The sequence below is a fragment of the Hypomesus transpacificus genome, chromosome 2 (assembly GCF_021917145.1).
Source record: "Hypomesus transpacificus isolate Combined female chromosome 2, fHypTra1, whole genome shotgun sequence".
Taxonomy (NCBI): domain Eukaryota; kingdom Metazoa; phylum Chordata; class Actinopteri; order Osmeriformes; family Osmeridae; genus Hypomesus; species Hypomesus transpacificus.
In genome coordinates this window covers 4,637,788-4,659,587 of record NC_061061.1, presented here as the reverse complement: position 1 = coordinate 4,659,587, position 21,800 = coordinate 4,637,788, and the positions used below count along the sequence as shown (strand labels likewise).

General features: G+C 40.7%; 3 protein-coding genes across 4 annotated transcripts; all 3 read right to left on the bottom strand.

Annotated features, from left to right (window-relative positions):
• Nucleotides 1–181: 181 nt before the first annotated feature.
• On the bottom strand, nucleotides 182–6,806 carry upp1 (uridine phosphorylase 1). 2 transcript variants are annotated; one of them, XM_047042404.1, is made up of 8 exons: nucleotides 6,593–6,806; nucleotides 3,273–3,341; nucleotides 2,820–2,931; nucleotides 2,499–2,657; nucleotides 2,185–2,299; nucleotides 1,793–2,002; nucleotides 1,544–1,690; nucleotides 182–1,150 (listed from the first exon to the last, which is right to left on the bottom strand). In XM_047042404.1, the coding sequence occupies exons 2-8, from the start codon at nucleotides 3,305–3,307 to the stop codon at nucleotides 1,002–1,004; spliced, it is 927 nt and encodes a 308-aa protein (XP_046898360.1). In that variant the 5' UTR covers nucleotides 3,308–3,341; nucleotides 6,593–6,806; the 3' UTR covers nucleotides 182–1,001. The 2 variants fall into 2 exon arrangements, with proteins under 2 accessions (XP_046898360.1, XP_046898351.1); XM_047042395.1 differs by having other exon boundaries at nucleotides 3,273–3,311.
• Nucleotides 6,807–6,979: 173 nt separating this feature from the next.
• On the bottom strand, nucleotides 6,980–21,758 carry gra (granulito). The gene is made up of 7 exons (XM_047035861.1): nucleotides 21,662–21,758; nucleotides 9,308–9,390; nucleotides 9,148–9,200; nucleotides 8,986–9,061; nucleotides 8,728–8,834; nucleotides 8,510–8,574; nucleotides 6,980–8,284 (listed from the first exon to the last, which is right to left on the bottom strand). Exons 2-7 carry the CDS (start codon nucleotides 9,387–9,389, stop codon nucleotides 8,260–8,262), a joined length of 408 nt encoding a protein of 135 aa, XP_046891817.1. The 5' UTR covers nucleotide 9,390; nucleotides 21,662–21,758; the 3' UTR covers nucleotides 6,980–8,259.
• rbm12bb (RNA binding motif protein 12Bb) lies at nucleotides 10,936–14,784 on the bottom strand. Its single transcript, XM_047035833.1, has 2 exons — nucleotides 14,597–14,784; nucleotides 10,936–13,320 (listed from the first exon to the last, which is right to left on the bottom strand). The coding sequence occupies exon 2, from the start codon at nucleotides 13,296–13,298 to the stop codon at nucleotides 11,316–11,318; it is 1,983 nt and encodes a 660-aa protein (XP_046891789.1). The 5' UTR covers nucleotides 13,299–13,320; nucleotides 14,597–14,784; the 3' UTR covers nucleotides 10,936–11,315.
• Nucleotides 21,759–21,800: the final 42 nt, after the last annotated feature.

Genomic DNA, 21,800 nt, shown 5'->3' with positions numbered 1-21,800 from the left:
ATGCAATGTATGGCATAGGTCAGATTCCCCTGAACAGCGCATAGATCCACAGCAGTAGAGCATGAGCAAGATATAAGCGACTACACACAATGTGGAAGGCAGATATGATTAATGACAACCTCTGTCGTGATCACAACCACACACAAGTTTTGCAGGAAATATATTTTTTATTAGACATTATATATATATATATATTATGTATAAATATACTGTATGTATATATGTATTTATTTGAGATAATTATACTCGGGCAGGACATGCTATTCTGTTCAATAGCTGTTTGTGTTTACAGTATGTCACAGAATGCAACAATCTATAGAATAACTTACTTTACATTTAAAGCTTTTGGTGAACTTGGGCATGACAAACAGAGGTAGATTTGAAAATGAGGCACCTGTAGTAATCCTTTCATAATAAGTCTACAACATCATCTGGTAAAATTCGACTTCAAGAACTGAATTCTTAATTTCACCTGACAATTTGCTTGGATAAACGGAAGGGTAGGATCAAGAAGTACAACACTCTAAAACAATCTACACCATGGGAGCCTGTCATGAAGTCTTTAAAAGAGATTGTCATTAACTCTATCAATAGCTAGCCTAATTGTAGCAACAAAGCCGAAGAACCCTGTAAGACCCCTGGTTGAAAGATTACAACGTCACTTTTTGCTCTCTGATTGCTCATCTTTTTTTTTAAGACCATCTTTCAAAAAACAATTGCACAAAGTCATGGGCCAACACAATTACACTTAAGAGGAACTTAAGTTCCATTTCTGCCGATCAATAAATTGCATTCTTTACGAATCACTAAGCAATAATCATTCATAATAATAATCACAGATATAGTGAGCAGCAATAAATATCTAGGAATGTGTTTATGATTGTGATTGAATAATAAAATCAAATTCAGGCTACACTATTTAATTTCCCTGGGATGCTCTAACACTAGGCTTCAAATTTCAGCAAATACCTAGTTACAGTAGCCTACCAACAAGCAACATACTAGCTTTGGCCAGAAGCATTCAACATCTTCTTGATGAAGTGGGCGACCAGTATTTGTGGACGTTGTTGGTAGTTGTGAAGAACTTCATGGGAGCTGGTCAGCTGATCTCCTTTGTGTCTATCCAGCAGGGTCACACACACGACAGCAGCTTCCGAAAGCAAGAGAACAAAAGCTCCATTACCATTGTGCCTTTTCCTCTCAAAATGTCACTTCAATAAAGCTTATAATACAAAGCAACACAAAGCCTAATTGCTGATGTGCCATTTTGTATTCGACTAAGTGGATCCTAACAAGTGCATAGGTTTGGCTTGGCTTGAAAGGTAGGGGGGCTGTTTGTTCTGAAATTAGTGTCAAACATAAGTTTTTGTATCCCCCCCTCCCTCCCTTCTGTGAAACGCATAGTGTTGCCTTCTGGTATTAAATGTACAATATAAATAAAGTTTGATTGATTGATTGGTCTGCCACAGTCAGTGACAGGGATTATAAAAGTGAGGGTGACAAATATGACATTTCAAAGTGTGAAGGGCTCGTTTATTCCTACCTCGTAAACCACTGAGTTTGCACATGGCAGCAAACACTGAGGACTCCATCTCAATATTGCGGACTCCAGACTGATACGCCTTGGCCAAGTACTCCTGCTTGTCCTTCTCAGAGTAGGAACAGAATGCTCCATCTAAACGAGCTTGTCCTGGATGCACAAACAATTACTGTCAACAAAGATTCAAATAAATGCAACAACTTCATAAATACACACTGTGGGGAAAACATGGGCATACAATGGACCTCCTACCCTCATAGAAATCCATCGTGCACATGGTTTTGCCAATGACCGTGTCAAACAGGCCCAAGTCCTTGCTGCACTGCAACAACTCGTCAGCCAGGCACTGGTCCAAGTCAGTGCTGCGAACCACTGTCTTCCCCAGGATGACCTGCTCGAACTTGGGCAGGAATGAGGCATCCACTGACTCCTTGGTGACAACCACAGTGCCTGGTTCAAGGCCTACAAAGAACAACAGGAGAACAAAACTGATCACAGCACTGAATTGTGTTCTACTGTAACCAGGGTCCAATAATGTAGTCAATTATTGTTATATACATGACTCAGAAAAGACAAGGTCCAAAGCTTTTTATGACAAAATTGACTACTAATGCTCCATTTTAAATGATGCCAGCTATACTTACCTAATCCACCCGAGGTCCCAATGCGCATGATGGTAACGTCTGTGCACTGTGCATGGTGCAGGAGCTTGATGAGTTCATGTAACATGATGGATATAGATGGGATCCCCATACCATGCTGCAAACATAAAGCATGTAATAAACAACAGCCTATTACAATTGTTGTTCTGAACACTCTGGGCTTTTCACACTGCACTTAACCCAGGGCTAAAAGCATTCTTAGAAGGTTCTGAGCCCCAGACTAAAAGTGTGTGTCTCAATTCAAAATATTATGACACCACAGTAATTCAGATGGTTAGTCATAGGTCTTTACATACACTGACAGACAGCACAGGCCCAACTTTATACATGGCATAGCGGTCAGTGCCAGCACAAATGTTTGGGAACTCAGATTTCTGATCCTCAAAACTCAGCTCGCCAGCAATGTATTCAATGAACAATTTCATCCTCCGGGGACTGCCTCCAACGCACACAAACTGAGACACAAACAAAAAAGAAGATCAGGTTGACTTGGATGAGAAAAACACAAAACGGCAACATGATCTCATCTTAAGGGACAATGTAAAGGTAATGCAATACACTGCAGTCGATTTTGTTTTGTTTGCCCACATGATAGTGTGATGAAATGAAATTGTTACTTTAACATCGCCAAACATTGCTTGTAGGTCGTGAGTTGAGGTTCCCAGATTGAAATGGTAGAGTATGTCATCTTTCAATGCATCCAGATGTGGATTGTGGACATGGACAGTACTTCAAATAAGAAATAAGCAGTTAATTGAAAATGAAACATTCAACAGAAATTGTAGGAACAACATTTCTATTCAATGTTTAATATTTTTCTTTGGCGCCAGCTACGTGTTCACAATAAAAGGGAAATGGTGGAAGCCTCCAACTTGACAGACCTTACTGTACACGAGTAATTATATAGGAAGTTTCCATTATTTAAAAACAATTGACATGGGAGCTAAAACGAAATTAAAATGAAGCTCTATTCAACTGTTTATATATTTTAAATGTACGAACTCGATATTCTTATGATTTTTATGAATTACAGAAACTTATATCTTAACGGATAGTGAGCGACAACTCACCTGCACATGTCTTTCTTATCATCGTCTGTTGCCATTCTCCTGAAAGGATTTTCACGTTTAAAACAGAAGCTTCAACAGCGAGGTGAAGTTAGTTTCATATTCGACATGAAGCATTCGTCTCACATTCGGGAAACGCTAGTTTGCAGCGTTGCGTTAGGGACCGTGTTTAAACTACCCGTACAATTTTGAAAAATGATGACTCTTATAATATTTCTATGAATATGAAACCTCAAACGGACACCAGAGTATTCTAACAATGTCTGGCCTGTTTCCAAACCCTTTACTTTTTCAATTAAGTTTTAAACAAAATGATATAAAATCACAAATCTTTGAAAATAGCATGAAATCCTTGCTAATCTTAATAACTATTTCAAAACTGTACAGAAAAATCTCAAACTGACACCAGATTATTATAATAATGTCTGTCTTACTTCCACACTCTTTGCTTTTTCAATTATGTTTTTTATATAGGATATAAAATCGCTAATCTCTGAAAATAGCATTAAATCCTCACTAATCTTAATAATTCTTTCAAAATGTTACTGAAAAATCTCAAATTGACACCATATTTTTCCTATAATGTCTGGCCAACTTCCACACCCTTCACATACCAGTATCCTTACCAGGTTCCCAACGATCTCAACTGGCTCCTTTCGATGCAAAGGAGGAAGGGCTTTACTCAGAGCTCCTCACAGATGACTGAGCTCCTCACCCTTTCTCTAAGGGAGAAGCCACCCTCCTGAGGAAACCCATTTAAGCCGCTTGTACTCGCGACCTGTATATTTTGGTCATGACCCAACCTTCATGACTGTAGGTGAGGGTAGGAAAGAAAATTGACAGGTAGATCAAGAGCTTTGCCTTCCGGCTCAATGGTGCGATAGAGTGAATGCAATACCGCCCCCGCTGCACCGATTATCTGGCCAACCTCCTGCTCCATTTTCCCCCTTAATCACAAACAAGACCCCGAGGTACTTGAATTCCATTACTTGGGGTAAGAACTCGTTCCCTCCCCGGAGTAAGCACTCCGTTGGTTTCCTGCTGAGAACCATGGCCTCAGATTTAGAGGTGCCGATTCTATTCCCAGCCGCTTCACACTCAACTGCGAAATGATCCAGTGAGTGAAGGTCACGGTCCGATGATGACAGGAAGACCACATCATCCACAAAAAGCAGCGATGAAATCCCCAGACCACTGAACCGCAACCCTTAACCACACCCCGACTACGCTTCAATATCCTGTCCATAAATATCACAAACAAGATTGGTGACAAATCGCAGCTCTTGTGGAGACCAACGCCCCACACGGAACAAAATCGACTTTGTGCCAAGTACCCGGACACAACTCTTGCTTTGGGATACAGGGATTGGATCGCCCCAAGAAGGGCCCCCCTCACCCCGTACTCCCGCAGCACCTCCCACAGTATCTCCCAGGGGACCCGGTCATACGCCTTCTCCAGATCCACAAAACACATGTAGACTGGATGGGCATACTCCCAGGCCCCCTCCAGGATCCTTGCAAGAGTGAAGATCTGATCCGTCTTTCCACGACCAGAACGGAACCCGCATTGTTCCTCTTCATTCCGAGGTTTGACAATCAGCCAAACCCTCCTCTCCAGCACCTTAGAGTAAACTTTACGAGGGAGGCTGAGAGTGTGATACCCCTGTAGATGGCACACACTCTCTGGTCCCCTTTTTTAACCCTTGCGTAACCTTCGGGTCATTGTGACCCATCGTCGTGTTGCGACAACTTTACTAATGTAAAAATAAACTTTATTTTTGTATTAGGTAAAATTGTCGCAACACTGAATCTGTTCCCTCATCAGACATCCCCCAATCTGGTTCTGCCTCCATCCTAGAGGACATGGTGGGATTTAGCAGCTCTTCAAAGTGTTCCTTCCACCGCCCAACAACTTCCTCAGTTAAGGTCAACAGCGTCCCATCTTTGCTGTACGTATTTTGGATGGTTCCCTGCTTACCCCTCCTGAGGTGGCGGACAGTTTCCAGAAGCACCTTGGTGCAGACTGAAAGTCCTTCTCCATATCTTCTCAGGGGGCTAGTGCTGTCTTGGCGTTTAGGTCTACATCAAAAACTCTTTAGTTTGCTTAAATGCTGCACAAATTCACACTTGACTGGTGGGGACCTCACCTTTTCTGTAATCGTAACTGTTATTTGTCCCTTTGCATTCTCAAATTATACTTTCTTCTCTCTGTTGCCCATCTCACCTCCCCTGTGGTGAGGGGGGATTGAGCAGTGAACTTCGGACTGGTCGCTGGTGTGACAATGTTGGACAAAGTCCCCAAATTGACTTTAATCTCCTATGACGACAAAACAAAGGTCCTGGTCCCTTCTTGTCCATCTCCCTGGCTGTCCTTTGGTGCATTTGGTGGAAAGTATATTGATGTCAAAAGCGTATAACACGTTGGTTATCCTGTCACAATCAAACCACAGACTAGCTCCTGGTTGACCTGCAGCTGTGTGGCCACTGGTCAGAATTGAGTTTAGTACAGCTTTAATGCTATTTTCAGATATTAGCAATTTCTTTCTTAAAAAAAAAAAAATCATTCGATTGAAAAAGTAACGGTGTGGAAGTAGACCAGACATTATTAGAATAATCTGGTGTCAATTTGAGATTTTTAACACAAATTATAAATTATAAAAGTATTAATAAAAAATTACAAAGTTATAAATTAATTTTAGCTGGGATTTCAGGCTATTTTCAGAGATTAGCGATTTTCTATCATTTAAAAAATGATAAGAGTGGGTGTGGAAATAGGCCAGACATTGTTAGAATAATCTGGTGTACGTTTTAGGTTTTATATTCATAGAAATATTAAAAGTCATACATTTTAAAAATTGTACAGGTAGTTTTAACCCGGTCCCTATCCCGACGCTGCAAACTAGCGTTTCCTGAATGTGAGACGAATATTGAATGTCGAATATGAAACTAACTTCACATTGCTATTTAAGACCATATCAGTCAACCAATAAAATGTTAACATAATGACATCCGTGAGAGATGCCTACCAGTGAAGATAAGCCTACGGTTGAGCACCATCTTTGACAGGTGTAGCCTATATAAATGTTTCTTGGTTAATAAGCGCTAGTACTGACTCTGCTATGCGATCAAATAAGAATAAACATCCGATCATTTGGCTCTAATAGACATTTTCTATAATAGTTATAGCACTAATAGACATTTTCTTGCGACGGTAAACCAGAGGTTTTACTGTAGAAATGGGCTATACCTAAACAAGACGGAAACGTAGGCTAAATCAAGATTTAGTAGCCTACATAACTAGGCTATAACCTAGAAATTGTTACCTGAAACAAATGTCAATTTCTTTCCACTAATGTTGGTCATCAATTTGATGCTTGTTTTCCAGGAAATGCTCAACGTTCACTGACCGGAGATATCCAAGTAGCTGTCACTATAGGACGTGACACCGGTTCACAAGCAGCAAAGCTTCGGTTATATGATCTCAGCAGCAGCTATAGCGCAGTTTACACACTCCCAAATGACCACTGACTGAGCATGTACGATCGGCTGTGCGTAAACTTTGCGTTAGTGCCTGCCTGCATGAGCGCTTTTCTCTATGACAGAAATGAACAATGAACAGAAAATAAAAAAGATGGCAAAGTAGCACAAATTATAGACTCACAAACGTAGGCTACTAGAAATTAGTATAGGACAAAGCATAAACGTTCATATTTTATTAACGTTGTTTTTAATGTTTTTAAAGCAACACCTCAAAATGAATGCTTACACAGGCTGGTAGTCCTATTATAATATACAGTAATCTTTAAAGAGATTAACAATTTCAATCAAGATAAAAAATCCACTCTTTGATCGCAGGATACAACACACGGCAAAAAAAGTCAAATCAAACAATTTCCTTCAGTAGAATAGGAAAGTTCTGCCTCGAAGTCAAAACGTATTCCTTGCATTTTTCATGGCACTGTGACTATTAGTACGTCTCTTTATCAGAACCAAATGTCCAAAAAAGCCTTCACCAGCCTGAACCAAAAGAGGCAAATGCCTTATAACAACTTAGCTTATGACAAAAAATACATGCAATTAAATTCAAACAAATACTTTAAATAGGAAAACATTTTCCATTCGACAAGCCCAAAAAAGTAAATAAACATAGAACACTCATATGCGTGGGCAAGCTAATTTGGCAGGTTTCAAATGGTTCCACAGTTGCCTTATCAATTCAAGTTAGTGACGCCTTATTTTCTAGAGCGGTCTAGTTATGATAGATAAGAGCTATACTGGACTCGACTGGAAACATGGAATTGTCCTCAGTGTTTCCCTATAGTTTCTTGTGGGATTCGTTCCTCTATGTGGTGTTTCCTTGTAATTCTGTTTGTGGTGGGCATGTCTTGTCCCCCTCCCTCTCTCCCCTGGTTCCTAGCTCCCCACACATCTGTCTCGTTTGTAATCACAAAGCTGTTGTCCTTTGTAGTCACCCTACATAATGTATTATTTTGTCTGCTCCCCTCTTCGTCAGCCTTTTGGGTTGCGTTAAATGTGAGTAGTCTGTTCCCCTGTCCCAATGTTTTGTCTGTACCTGAGTTTCTTGCTTTCTCTTTTGTTGGTTACAAATCTTTGTCATTTGATTCTGCAATGACAGGTATGATTTTATATTTTTTACAGTTCAGGGGGATTCATCACAATTTCAAGGCATATTATATCCAAGCACCATATCAAGCACCTTTGAAGGTAGCCCAGACGACAAATATGACGTTAGATTTATTTTAAGACAACATTTACAAGATATCTGTTATATCATGTTAGTGTCTCCACTCCAGAAAGCACTGGCAGTTTCAATAATTTTGTCACGTTCCAATACAAATGCAACATTTTGATTATAGTCATCATCCTTTTAAGTCTAAGACTTAGTACCATTTATGATCCCTCTTCAAAGAAAACTAAATGTATGTAAACATGCATCGTAAGAGGCTTTTCTGTACTAAAGCACCACGGGTCAAAATTCATCCATGCAAGGCAACCTTAAAAACAGAAATAGGCATTAATAAACAAATGATTAATCTTGTCAGGTACATTAGACAGACAGTGCATTAAAAATTATGTTATGGGGAAACAAGACAGCACTTGAACAAGTAATAGGAAGTAAGAGAGGTGATGGGCACAAACAGTGTCAACATTTAGCACATACATTTCAACTTTCAGCCCAGGTATTAATTCTGACAATCTAGATGAGTAATTATACTCACATGACATTTCCTTCATTCCACCTCTTGTCACACTTCTCCACCAGCCTCGGTAGACTAGGATCTCTCTATAGAATAAATTAACCTGGGTTACTTAAGAGCTACACATACATGACAGATCTAGAGTGAGGTAGACACTTTCAAGATTGGTAGACACTTTATTAGACACTTCATTTTATTACCCAAACAATTCAAAATGCTGTACAACCCTATACACTCACCGCCTTTTCCAGAACGACAGGGTGCTCAGGTAAGAAATCAGGCTTCCTTTTGGCAACTGGGGAGCTTGCCAACTCAATCAGAAACTCCCTACTGTAACATATTCGGACTAAAAAGAACATTTTGAAATGTTAAATCACAAAACAGTGGACAATTTTTTACTTCAAATTTAAGGCTGTCGTTTGGAAAAGATCAACCTTTTCCTGATGCTTAATTTGAAGATGATGCTGTGGAATACTGCTTTCCAAATACAGCTTTACCTTTATGACTTTTCTCCTCATTTTGTGTGTGGAGCTGTAGTATTTTGTAGAATTGTTCCACTCCAATGTTGTTGATCTTACAAATAGGTCAATAGATGATCATTACAAAAATGCTGAGTGGATAACAATAATCTGAGAAATAATTTAAAAGGACACACTCACTGATTTGTCTTCCACCTGTGGATATGCAAATGTATCCATATTTCTAAAAGGCTCTGTGTGAAACAAAAGAATGTCAAACATGTACCTTTGCAATGAAAAAATAATACATTTAGCATGTGTAGATACATATCAGCTGTGGATCGAATATAATATTTGCTACCCTGGTCAACATTATTGAACCGGCGTAGTGGTCTCGCTGGCTCCAGGTGTTTCTGCAAACTCCTTCTTCTTGATACCTCCATCCTAGTTTAACACACAGAACCCAAGAAAAATATTAATCCATACGTTGCGTTTGTGGTAAGCCGGGTGTTGGTTGGATAAATGTGGTCATTGATACGTCTAGTCAGCTAAATGGTTTGACAAACTTTTTCAGTCATGTTCATCTACTCATCACCGACTGCTGAGCTAACCGTTACGTTGACAGAATCAGCAGGCAACTTTCACAGCTAGGCTAGCTCTAGCTGGACTAGCTTGGCTAACTGCAACAATTAACATTTCACACGCAATATACAAACAGTATCCACATTTTTGCTAGATGACTTACTCAAAATAAAGCAATTGAGCTTTCTGACTCGGTCTTACAAAACAGCTTAAAACTTTTGTTACACCGCACACCACAACATCACACAGCATCATTCAGCTTGCTGCTTTGTGGAGCCTATAATGTCCGTGGCTAGCAGCAGGCTAGCCAAACCAACAGTTGCGATACTGAAAATAAGTGTAATTGTTTAATTCAAGCAAATATATTTAAAGAGCCATATGCACATGATCATTCACCTGCTCAGGGTTGCTGCTTATTCCCACAATACAGGAATCTGTTCAGTTCGTTTTGTCCGTCCACTGACTGTCTCTCAGTTAACTCCCTTGTCCTCGAGTCCCACCCAGAACTTGTGACAAGAGTTATAACCAATGGCGTCCCGTTCTCTTTGGCATTTCATGTTACATAAAATGTTTCTAACAATGACTTTGTCACCAACTGTCCTAATACCTTCATCATGTAAAAATATGTATCTGAGTGCATCATGCGTCTGGTAGAAATTCTTGCCAACTGCCTAGTTAGACCATTTGTTTGTGAACTTTGTTTTCCTATTTTGGAAAGTTAAGTTTGTTGGAACTTAACTCTCACTTTCTACAAATATTGACATTGAATGGCAACCTTAACAGAGTTGATGCCAAACTAAACGTTCAAATTCAAATCAATTTCCGCTGGAACAGTAAGAGGAATTAAATTAAAATACCGATATTTGCATCAGCTGTGTGAAGGTGACAACTTGTATTCCACTTGGAAAAGGAAACCAGAGATAACAAATTGAGCATTTGTTTCAAAGTACCATGCAGTACAAGTGAAAAAACGTATTCATTTAACAGAAGATTATTTTCAAAATTCATGTGAAGTACAAGGGGAATTTTAACCAGCGACCTTGATCTGCAGTTAAGTGCTCCAACCACTGAGCAATTATCTCACCCCATTAAGATGTCTAAGGCCATCCCTTGACAAGAGGTGTAGAGAAATATTTTAATACCTCATGCAGCTTCTTTTTTTAATCATTAGTAATGATACAGTTGATAAAGTAATTCCATGTACATGCATAATTAAGGACACCACTTTACCTGATGTACAGGTTAGAAATGGTTTCACAGAGGTGCAGCTCAAGATCCACTTGCCACTTGTACATCACAATTGTATTGCAGTCACAATATATAGTAGATGACAATACGTTAAATGAAGTTTAGTTTGTATTCCATATGAGTGGTTGAGGTGTGCTATTAGGTGACAACAGAAGACAATTGAATGATGAGCATTTTAATCAAATGAGTAATGCACAGGAAGGTTATTAAATTATGTAAAATAAAAAGTAGCACCTTAGTTTTTTGTACCATATGCTATTCAAATTTCACAAAAGAATTCTGAACAAAGACTGCACAGACTAGGGTACTTTAATGCATAAGCTAAATAGTAAAAAATCAATACAATATTTCATCACAACATATTCATTATTTACTAAAGGATAATACTAACAAAAGTCAATGAATCTCACAAATTCATTTCAAGTGGTCTCACAAAACCACTTTGTCCATCCACGCCAATAACAAAAAATATAGGACTACTTTGACCTCTTTAGAATGTCTCCAACAAATCCTGACCACAGAGGGTCTGATAAAGGTGTTTAAACAAAAACAAGTTGTATTTTTCGCATGCCTATAGGTCTTCCACTCAATTCCTCAACCGCAGTCAATGCCTCCTGGCGTGACTCAAAGACAACTGTTGCAGAGCCTTTAGGAATACCATTTCTGTTATACTGCAAAGAAATAGACCCTGGAATTACACGATATCCATAACAAAAGTCATATATTTCATCGATGGTGATTTGCAACGGTAGATTAACCAGCTTCAAACAGGTGGGGCCATCATAATGCTGGGGGGGGGGTCCAAAACCACCATGGGAAGATCCATTGCCACCATCCTGTTGACCGTAAGGACTTGCACAGTTGGAGTCAAGACTACTGTCCCCACGGATGTGAACCTGCAGGTCTGTCAGTGGAATGTGGCCATCGGGTGTCATGAAATCAGAGTACTCCATGTCATGAGAATGAAGAAGTGAGTCTCTGTTTCTGGTTGACAACCTCTCAGAGCTTCTCTCCCTTACAGTGGGAACGTCCATTGCAGGGTCAGCAACACCGAACTCACGCATCTGAGACCTTGAGATGCATTTCAGCATCAATTCTGAACCAAGAAATCTTTGCCCATTTAAAGACTGCGCAGTCATAGCCTCTACCTTGGTCTGAAATATCACCAAAGCCTCTCCAAGCCCAGCACCCCTGTTATCACGCAACAAGATCACAGAGTCCTCAGAGATACTAAAGCCAAGGAAGAAGTCCATAATCTCAACTTTGCGGACATCAAAAGGCAGATTTCGCACATAGAGGCAAACCTTATCAGAATTGTATGGGTCAATGTGAGACAGAGACAGCCTTTCCTGAGACCTACTATGCCTTTCAGGAAGCTCATCTGCCATGTGTTTATTAGTTTCCAAAATGGAAACCATTTTTTCTTTTGAGATTGGGGAGATATAAAGACATCGATTAAGGAACTCTTTCTTATGATGGGTAAGGGCATCACAATAGTCTTTCAGACTTCTGAACAACACAAACAGCGACCTTGTCCGTTTTCCTTCGCTGTCAAGCAGATATAAAATCTGATCGTCCTGAAGGCCTGCATTCCTGAAGAGTTCCTTGACATCCCTCTTCTGGACTGAATAGGAGAGGTTTTCCAACAAGACACAGAACTCCTCATCGGCAAGAGGAGCAGACTTCAATGAGTAGCCCACAGGAGAGCGTGACCTTGCACGTTCTTGAGGATATCTCTGCCGATATGGGGGGGGGGACCCTTTTCGATATTTGTGGGTAAATTCATCTGCATTTGCTGCCATTGCACCATTTGCATTGATCCATTCTTCCTCTGTAGTTGGATAAAGTTCAACAAACCTTGAGCCAATATATTCCCTGTCCCTCTTCATACCTTCTCTTGCATCTTGTCTTGTTCTAAACTTCACAATTCCTTTACCATTATTTTGCCCACGGTGGTTCTTCATCAGGATCATGGCATCAATGATCAACCCCTGGAAAAAGTGTCTCACTTCGTCTTCAGTGACAGAAAAAGGCATTCCTTTCAAAAACAAGAACAAGTCACCCACACTGTTAGATTCTGACTTGCGGTTCTGAATGTGTGCCTCACCATGAGGATCCTGGACAAATCGATTCCCCATCTCAGGAATAGCTCTTTGCTTCTCCATGGATAGTTTCTCACTGAAGGAGGGGTCAGTAGCCTCACTTTCACGTCTTCTAAATTCCTCCTTGTGTGGTCGTTGTTGGTTAAGGTCAGTTTTTTTTGTACTTGCCTCTAGAATGTTCTGCATTTCTGACTTGCTGCTCAATAGTAAGTTAACCGGAGTGCCTTTTATACAACCCCCTGAACGAGTCATTGCTCTCCTTGCATCTTCATCAGAAGCAAATATTATAAAAGCCTCATCACGCTCCCCACCAATAATATGCACCCCACCATCAGGGATTTTGAGGCCACTGAAGAATTTGCGTATATCCTCAGAACCCGCAGTGATTCTGAGTCCCAGTAAACGGATGACCACCGCCATGCTGAAGCACAAACAACAGCACCTGCAGACAGAGAGGTACAGAATAGCATTATTACAGACACAACCAGTGTCTGGCTCACCAGAAATTCCACAACATTCCACCATAACACCTCTGAGCCTTGTATACTGTGGCACTAAAGGTATCTGGCCATAACTCAAAATACTGAACGATGAAACAATCGTCACCACTGTAGCTTGGAAATTGTCCCTTTGTCCAACATTCCAATTGACTCAAAGCAAACACACAGATCTTTATTCAAAGTTCTGTGGTTCAACATCCAATCAAAAGAAGATACATTCACAGTTGGACTCGGATGTAAGTCTCCTCCTCACATTACTTCAATGATTCCATCCAATATTGAAAGTTAAGTTCACTGTTTCCATTGTTTGTTTTTTTTAAACGCTAATCTATATGGTATGGACTCTGTATACAAATCAAACAGATGACAGAAAATATACCAGAAAATATTTAACCAAGTCGGGCACAACAATTTCAGAACATTGGCAAACATTGTAGTGGTGAAGATCAACTAAGTCCTTCTGAAAGTACAGTAATAGCATACTTCCAAAGTACGCTAAACAGTAAAACCAGTAACTAGAACAGCTCAAATTTATCACAACTATTATTTCCAAATATTAGCTAACGCCATGCCCACCTTAAACTTAAGATAGCGTGTATCCATACACCTACTTTTATATTTGATAATCCAACAATGTCATTCTGACAATGCAATATGAACTATACTGCCAGCCAGGAAACATCCAAGAAAGCTCATGACCACACACGTACAACATAAATTGATGCTGAACCACACAAATATAGCAATTCCTTGAATAGTTCAATGAACCATCATCAACTCACGCACATCACACAAAACACTGTTAGCTAGTTCAACAGTTAGCTCATTTGACACCCAGGCGTAGTCAGGTAGTTTATAAGTTATGGGCTACTTTCGGTGGCTCTACGTTAGTTCAGAAACACACGAGACGAGAGCTAGCTACACAGAATCATGCTAGCTAACAGTGCATTCATTAACATGTCAGGAGAGGCGACCAGCAATCTAACAAGCAAAGTTAGCTGCAAACCTCCTTTCTTGGTTTTATACTTAAATACCTTATAGCTAAACTCTTTTGGGAACAGATGATATTGCTACCATGCATACTCCCACAATCACGCTAGGCAACATTTAGCTTTGCACAAACTCATTAGCTCCAAAGCAGCTACAGGTAGGCTAGGCCTTGATGCGGGTTTGCAGAGATGCTACTCTGCAATTAGGATTCAACCCATCCACACTTACACAAGGAGCAAGTGAAAAAACAATTTTCAGATCAAATAAAAATCTCTGAGATTGTCCTCGTGTCACTAAAAGAATAAACCCGGATAGTGATATTGTTGATTCGTAAGGAGGAAGGCCTTTTTACTATAGTTGGGGTTGCGATAACATCTTATTTCCGTGTTTCTTCTTCTTCTTGAGTTCTGGTTTGAAAATCGTATCCAACTGTTAGGTGCATATACCGCCACCTACTGTGCTGCAGTCACGACCCACGTACTTCAAATACTCACTTCCTTCCCCACCCAGTCCAAACCTTCCCCCTTCCCAATCCCTCCACACGACCACACCACTTCATTTTATTTCCGCGTTTTGCATTTCATGCTGCTCAGATTGGTCATCTTCCTTGATTTTGATAGGAGGATCACATCACCCCACCGTCTCCAAATCCATTAAATCAACCAACATATCTCCCGTCTGTCCTACCAGTCTTTATAATATGGAGGACAGTAGCCGAACACACCACCACTGTAATCCTATTCCCTAAATATCTATGTATCCAAACCATTTCAAAATATTCCCAATGAGACATTCAGAGGACAGTGTGGGTGACATTTCGAGTGTTTTGGGTGAACAAATAACATTTCACACATCTGTTCCAGAGGCGTAGCCAGAATAATATTTTTGGGTAGGCCTAGAAAAATATGGATAGGCATCTTTCCAGTTTTTTTTTTTCTTATTTACTTTGCGATGTGCACCCGGTGCATCTTTTTTCAGAGATATTTTTGTTTTTTGGTAGGCCTTAGAAATTACCCAAATTGGGTAGGCCTCTGCCTACCCAGGCCTACCCGTGGCTACGCCCCTGATCCGTACATTATCCAAACCACCCTGTTCATAGCAACTAGAGCCCGACTGATAAATAAAAAATGTTCCCGATATTCCGATATAATGGCCAATATATATATATATATATAGGCCTATATATAAATAAATAAAAATCCAGAAACGTGTAACAAAACTAGATTAATTTTTAAAATCTAGATTAATCTCACTGTAATCTTGGAATTAGCATAAATTAATCTAGATTAAAATGACTCATTTGAATTCCGCCGAAGGCATTCAGAATATGTGTGCTACTAATAATGACTAAAAGTAAGTCTTTGAGAACGGGTTTCCCAAGCCAGGTGAGCAAGGAGATTAGTTAGCTTGGCTGATCGAGCTGTGCTGACGGGCTTGTCTTGGTTGCACTCAAACAGTAGTTTGACGACGACTCTTCCCTACGCTACATCAGTGCTTGGCCCGTCATCTTCCGCATTAGCTAAGGGATGCGTTTAATTGGTATTTGAAACTGGAAGAACTCCTACAGTAAACTAATTCTGCATCGCACATGGTGCAAACAACATTAGTCTTGTAGAGGTTTCCATTGGGAAGCTTCTTAAAAATAAATTTTCCCTGAAGCAAACCCGGCGGCTTCATAGCTGCATCCATGTTAGCACGTCACGTTTGATGTGGTAATTTCATACACACAGGTTTGAAGACTCGTTCTCGCCCGTACAGTGCAAATCGGCTAGGTATAGACAAGTTCATGAGCCGTTTCCGCTCTACTTCCTGAACTGCTCCCCTATATGCAATCCACTTCCGTTCTGGTGGGCTGGGTTTGTTTTGCTTTCAATTTTACGTATGCCTAGGCTACTTGTACCGTGTCCTGGCAATAAATAAAGAACATTATACTTATACATGTATAAGTATACTTATACATTATACATATATATGTTTTGCCAGGATAACTGGCAAGACCATTGAATGTTCATGATGTTCCTGTGTGTTTATTCCTTTGACTGGGTACAACAACGCGATCAGTCAACCGACTATAAATGTTTTTAATGTCGGGCTACGAATTTATTGAACAACTTCTGTCTGATACGTGTGGCATCCTTTAGCCAAATAATTAGCCTACATTTTGCTGAGAGATTGAAGAGCTAGACAACAAATGTTCTAATGAATCACCGACTAAAAGTCATATACTGACATTGCCTTTGCTCCATGTTAAAAGCTCCAAAATGATGGACTGGCAAAAGCTTTATATCTATAAATCTACTCTAAATGTACTTAAAAGTATGGCGACGACGTTATCCACAAATACATGCTACAACGTTGGCAACTTATCCAGTAGTAAATGTCAAATGACAAGTATGTCAAAGTAGTAGAACCGTGATCCCAAGCTAGCATAGACAAATCGCTGTGTTTATACCGGCAGACGCTGTGCAAACCACTTCCGGCGGAAATGAATTGCATATTTGTAGAGTTATGGCGGCCCCCTAGTTTTGGCGCGTAAACTTGTCTTCCGTACATCCGCACGAAAATATCAAGGTGAATGTCATCTTAGCTTGCCTACCAAGCTCCCAACCCAACTTTGAAAATAGATGAAAGGCCATGTTTTTTTTTATCGCCCAATAAGAGTCTCACGTTAACGCAGCCCGTTAACGCCGATAACGGCCCACCACTAAAAACAAACTGATTTCCCCAACATTTTCTTATTTGTAGTGTACATTTAGTTATTTTTAGCAGACTCTCTTATCCAAAGCGACTCACAGCAAGTACAGGGACATTCCCCCGAGGCAAGTAGGGTGAAGTGCCTTGCCCAAGGACACAACGTTATTTTTCATGCCCGGTAATTGAACCGGCAACCTTCTGATTAATAGCCCAATTCCCTAACCGCTCAGCTAACTCCTGTTATTATTATTATGAGTCCTCACCAAAATAATATGATAATGCAGTTTAAAAATAAACTTGTTTGTTTCATTGTCACTACAGAACAGAGGAACATATTAAAGTTCTGATAAATAAAATGTATAAAAATTTGGGCTGTCGAAGTTAACGCAATACTTGCACGTTAACGCAGTCTCACTTTAATGCGATAAAAAAAATTGTGCTGTTAAAGCCTGTTTCTGTTTTACCCTGGGAATCACTGTAATATTACTTTGACTGACTGCCGACGGTAGCTGAATGGGAATGATGGAGAGGGATATATCATTTAAAAATCTGTTTCATTTTAAAAAGTTGCCAGATGGCTCAGTTGACAAATGTTTGCAGTTCCACCCGAGTCCACTGGGAGTGATCGCGGTCGAGTGCAAAATGAATGGGAGTCTATGGAGCTAAACGGCTCAATTTGTCTCTTTCACCTGATTGTCGTTGAGAAATCTCAGATTTGATTGTAGTTGCATGTTCAACATGGATTATAGGTCTAAAGGTGCGAACGAGTACTCTCGGGAAACTTCCGGGTTCTGAACTGGTTGCAGTTCCACTCAAGTTCCATATGAGGGCGCTAACGGTCGAGTGCAGAATGAATGGAGGTCTATGGAGCTATACCCCTCAAAATCCACTTTTCTCAGGATATAATTTTTTGTCTAGTAATTTGAATTCTGAAATCGAAAGGGGAGGCAAAAAAAATACACACCACTGGGTCGCCTTTCTGTTCTAAAAAGCCTTTGAAAATGGCATTGACGTCACACACATCATACGACCAGAGCTACTGCTTGACGGCAAGCTCTAGTTACTTCCACTTTACTCTCGAGGCATCGACAACACAGCTGACAGGTTAGGCTCTCCCTGTCAATACACATGCTAGAAAGAGTTTTGGCTTGCTAATGTTGTTGCTAATGTTGCTAATGCTCTGACATTCTGGTTCTGCTTTGGATGCCATCAAGAGGGATCTCTGGTCGTAGTCAGTCCTTCACTAACCAATCAGCATTCGTTAGCAGAATGCTAGCATGTTATGTGCAACAACGACTTACCCTGTAAGAAATCGAAAGGACATAAGTACTCGTTCATTCAACTTTTGACCTGTAATCCATGTTGAACATTCAAAAACTATAATCAAATCTGAGATTTATCAACGACACTCAGGCGAAAGAGGCAAATTTAGCCGTTTAGCTCCATAGACTCCCATTCAACATGCACTCGACCACGATCACTCCCAGTGGAACTCTGGTGGAACTGCAACAAAATTCGATACAATGGGGCTTAATAGGGAGTGGGCAGGCTCTCCTTAAACAGGCTCTGGCTCTGCCCTCCTACGTACTTCCCCTAAATTTTGATTTTGCTTCTGCACTGCGTCTGGGCTTGAGGTACGTAAGTCAGATGTCTCAGGTTAGCTTTCTACTTGTCCAATCAGCGAACAGAGGGAGTGGCTGAGAACAATTAGGCCTACGTTGATGTTGTGCGCTAGTTTGTGTTGTAGTTCCGCAACGCTGTTGAATATCCATAAGCTAAAGCCGGAGCAAGAACAAGTTTTGCTAAGTTTTGTTGGTCGTGTATTGCATGCCGCACAATCTCATCAAAATGACAGTTCTGTCTACAGTCAGAGTTCGCGCAAGAAGGTGGAATGTATGGGAGATACCCTTTCCAAACTTGTAAGGGCGTAATAGTTGGTGAAAGACCCAGAGAAACACGAATATCCAACGAGGCAAAAACCCGGACGATTTTGGAATCCCTGCCGGACGCATTTTTTGGGTCTCGAAAAGAGGACATGTCCGGGTAAAAGACGACGTCTGGTCACACTACCTAACCAGAGTCTCGTATATTTCATTTGTACAGAGAGTCTGGGCTCGCACCATTGACAAGCGTTGACTTCCTTGTAGGCGGGTACTCTGTTGAAGTTTAAAACTATTGGATCTGCCTAGAGCCACACTGATCTGCCATAACCAATCGCTAGCGTTCGCCTTAGCCAATTCCTTCACCACTACTGTAACCATAGAGTTAATATAACTAAAGTAAGCTACTCTTGTCTTCCAAGATGGCGTCCCCATTCATTTCTATGAAAAGTGCTCAGTGGCGCAGTGAGGCAAACGAGATCGCGAGAGACTGGACGCTGCCATCTTTCCACTTCCGTGTCTTCCTGTCTAACTTTAAACAGTGGCTCTTTTTTTCCTAGCTCCGAGAGCTCATGTAAATCGGCTATCGGCCAATGTGAACTTTTGTGCTCGTGCCCTGTTAGTATCCGCCAGCACATTTGCAGGCAACTTTCATTGACTAAGCAAATAAATGAGTTGCTAGTTTACCCATTTCGGATTGGTTTCAAACTTAGCAAAAATCGGGAACAATTATTCTATGAAAAAGCTAGTAGTATGAGCCAGGTTCGAGAATCAAATAAAAATTATTGGGGGAGATAGTTTTGAAAATGTTGAATGGAGTTAATAGAATAATAACGACCGGATGAGTCGGAAACCTAACCGTACATGCAATACAACCTACATCCACCGGGGCCGTTGCTTCAAGCCGAGGGGCGAGGGGTGGGGGCTTGACTGTAACAGAGCTAGCTGCCATAGCTGGAAAATCAAACTGTTCCTGAACCCCCTGGGGAGGAGAGCCAAACATCATGGCCACCATGTCCTCTTTTCAAGACCTAAAAAATGCGTCCGGCAGGGATTCCAAAATCGTGAATCGTGAATTGGCCTATGACAGACAACTACGGTTGCCAACTTCTCAACCCCAGATGAGCGACACTTTCTTCCAATAGCTGACCAACAATAACGGAAATCGCAAGCTTTCATTAGCCATACCATAAACCTACTAATTTCAGTGTCATTTTGGCAAACCACTACTGTACTCGCTTGGATGTATTGTTCATAGTAATAGTCAAGACAATTATTACAAGTTTCTCATTCTGACACACAATAACGCTCACCTCACCAGTGGCCAGTTCACACACACTGTCACCAACAAGCAACAACCGTGTCTCATAGCAACGTTTGCATGAGTTTTGGCGCGTTTACAGTAGCCTAATAATGGCCGGCGAGGCTGTGATTGGAATACGGGACTAGAGCTGTCCCTCACGGCCTGTGAGTCACAAGTCAAATCAAAATCACCCATAATTCGGGATGTCAACCCTACAGACAACATTCGACAATGTTAGACAAAAATCAATGCACGCGTCAACCTCCGGGTTTCACATGGTACTGATGTGGCAGTTTGGGCAATTTTGAAACAGTAGCACACAATCAGCAGACCTGCGAGACATACAAGGGGCATAACAAATAAATAAATGACCTTTTTACATTGAAGATACTGTTAGGACTTTCCAACAGTAAATGTGTCTCAGACTTTCTCACAAAGCCTTGAGTCAAGCCCTAATACAATATATTATGTTATAAATGACAATAAATAAGTTAGAAATGTATTATCTATTGGCATTCTGGCATATATGTATTAAATGTAGTCTTAGACCATGTCTAACACACCTGATCCTGTGCTCCCACCTAGCAACAAAACTCCTTCATAGTAGTCTAACTTCTCAACCTCCCTTTGGACAGCTTCCATGCCTTGCTGCAGTAACAAATTACTCTCCTCCCCCAGTGTCCATTACAGCATAGCAAGAGTGATATATTGTTGAAGTTATTAGGGTTACATTGCATGTTATTTTTGTACATTTTAACCACAAATTACGCAAAGAATGCAAAATGCAGCCCAAAATGTGCCTGTAGGCCTACCCACTGTAAGCCCAGTTACTCCCCCAGTCCAGAAGTTTTCTGATGGATAGAAATGAACCATTTAGATCAACTTTGATTCTGGAGACAGTGAGTTGTTTTTCCCCTTGTAATGAATGGCACACTTGCACCTGCTAAGCAGCTGGTCTCACAGTCAACAAACGCTGCTGGCAACTTTCCATCTTTGGTGCTGAAAGGAGATCTATAGAGAGTATTGCAAAAATAGTTATTCACACTCCAAGATAGGGGGCATCGAGTGAAGCATCAAACTGATAGGATTGATTATAATGACCTGTTCTGGCCACCGGGACATTTGGTTTAGAGGTTCCAGAAGTCCAGCAGAAGTCCAGCAGGTTTCCACACTGGCCAACCTGAAGTACCACTGACGACATATTTTACATAACTATGGACACGAGCTATAACATCTCTGAACATCGGCCAAAATAGTTAGCCTATCTATTATGGCATGACATGGTGAGGCAGGTCAACATCAAAGACTTTACATAGTGTAGTTCAACCAGGTGTAAGATGTGGCGCTTAGCTTTGCCCTCAGTTTCTGACATGAATATATACCAGTCCCTAAGTCTTCCAAATCTTACTGACTTACCTTTACTGATGGGTTGGTTTGGCTATTTATTTTTCCCAATAAGTTCTAGGTCAGAGCAATATTTTTTTAGCGCGAGTTCTCCGGGACCGACGCTGAGTACACCACCAACATGTCATCATGGTAACAGCGCTCAGGCAAA

What these genes read in the sequence shown, in the direction of transcription:
- upp1 (XM_047042404.1), bottom strand. Translation starts at nt 3,307, where the DNA reads ATGGCAACAGACGATGATAAGAAAGACATGTGCAG. An exon ending in GGCCTGTGCTGTCTGTCAGT is followed by an intron (nt 2,300 to 2,498) that starts GTATGTAAAGAC and finishes TTATGTTTGCAG; the next exon opens with CATGGTATGGGGATCCCATC. An exon ending in CACGATGGATTTCTATGAGG is followed by an intron (nt 1,691 to 1,792) that starts GTAGGAGGTCCA and finishes TTGTGCATCCAG; the next exon opens with GACAAGCTCGTTTAGATGGA.
- gra (XM_047035861.1), bottom strand. Translation starts at nt 9,389, where the DNA reads ATGGAGGTATCAAGAAGAAGGAGTTTGCAGAAACACCTGGAGCCAGCG. An exon ending in GTTCAATAATGTTGACCAGG is followed by an intron (nt 9,201 to 9,307) that starts GTAGCAAATATT and finishes TGTTTCACACAG; the next exon opens with AGCCTTTTAGAAATATGGAT. An exon ending in CTGTCGTTCTGGAAAAGGCG is followed by an intron (nt 8,575 to 8,727) that starts GTGAGTGTATAG and finishes TTTATTCTATAG; the next exon opens with AGAGATCCTAGTCTACCGAG.
- rbm12bb (XM_047035833.1), bottom strand. Translation starts at nt 13,298, where the DNA reads ATGGCGGTGGTCATCCGTTTACTGGGACTCAGAATCACTGCGGGTTCT.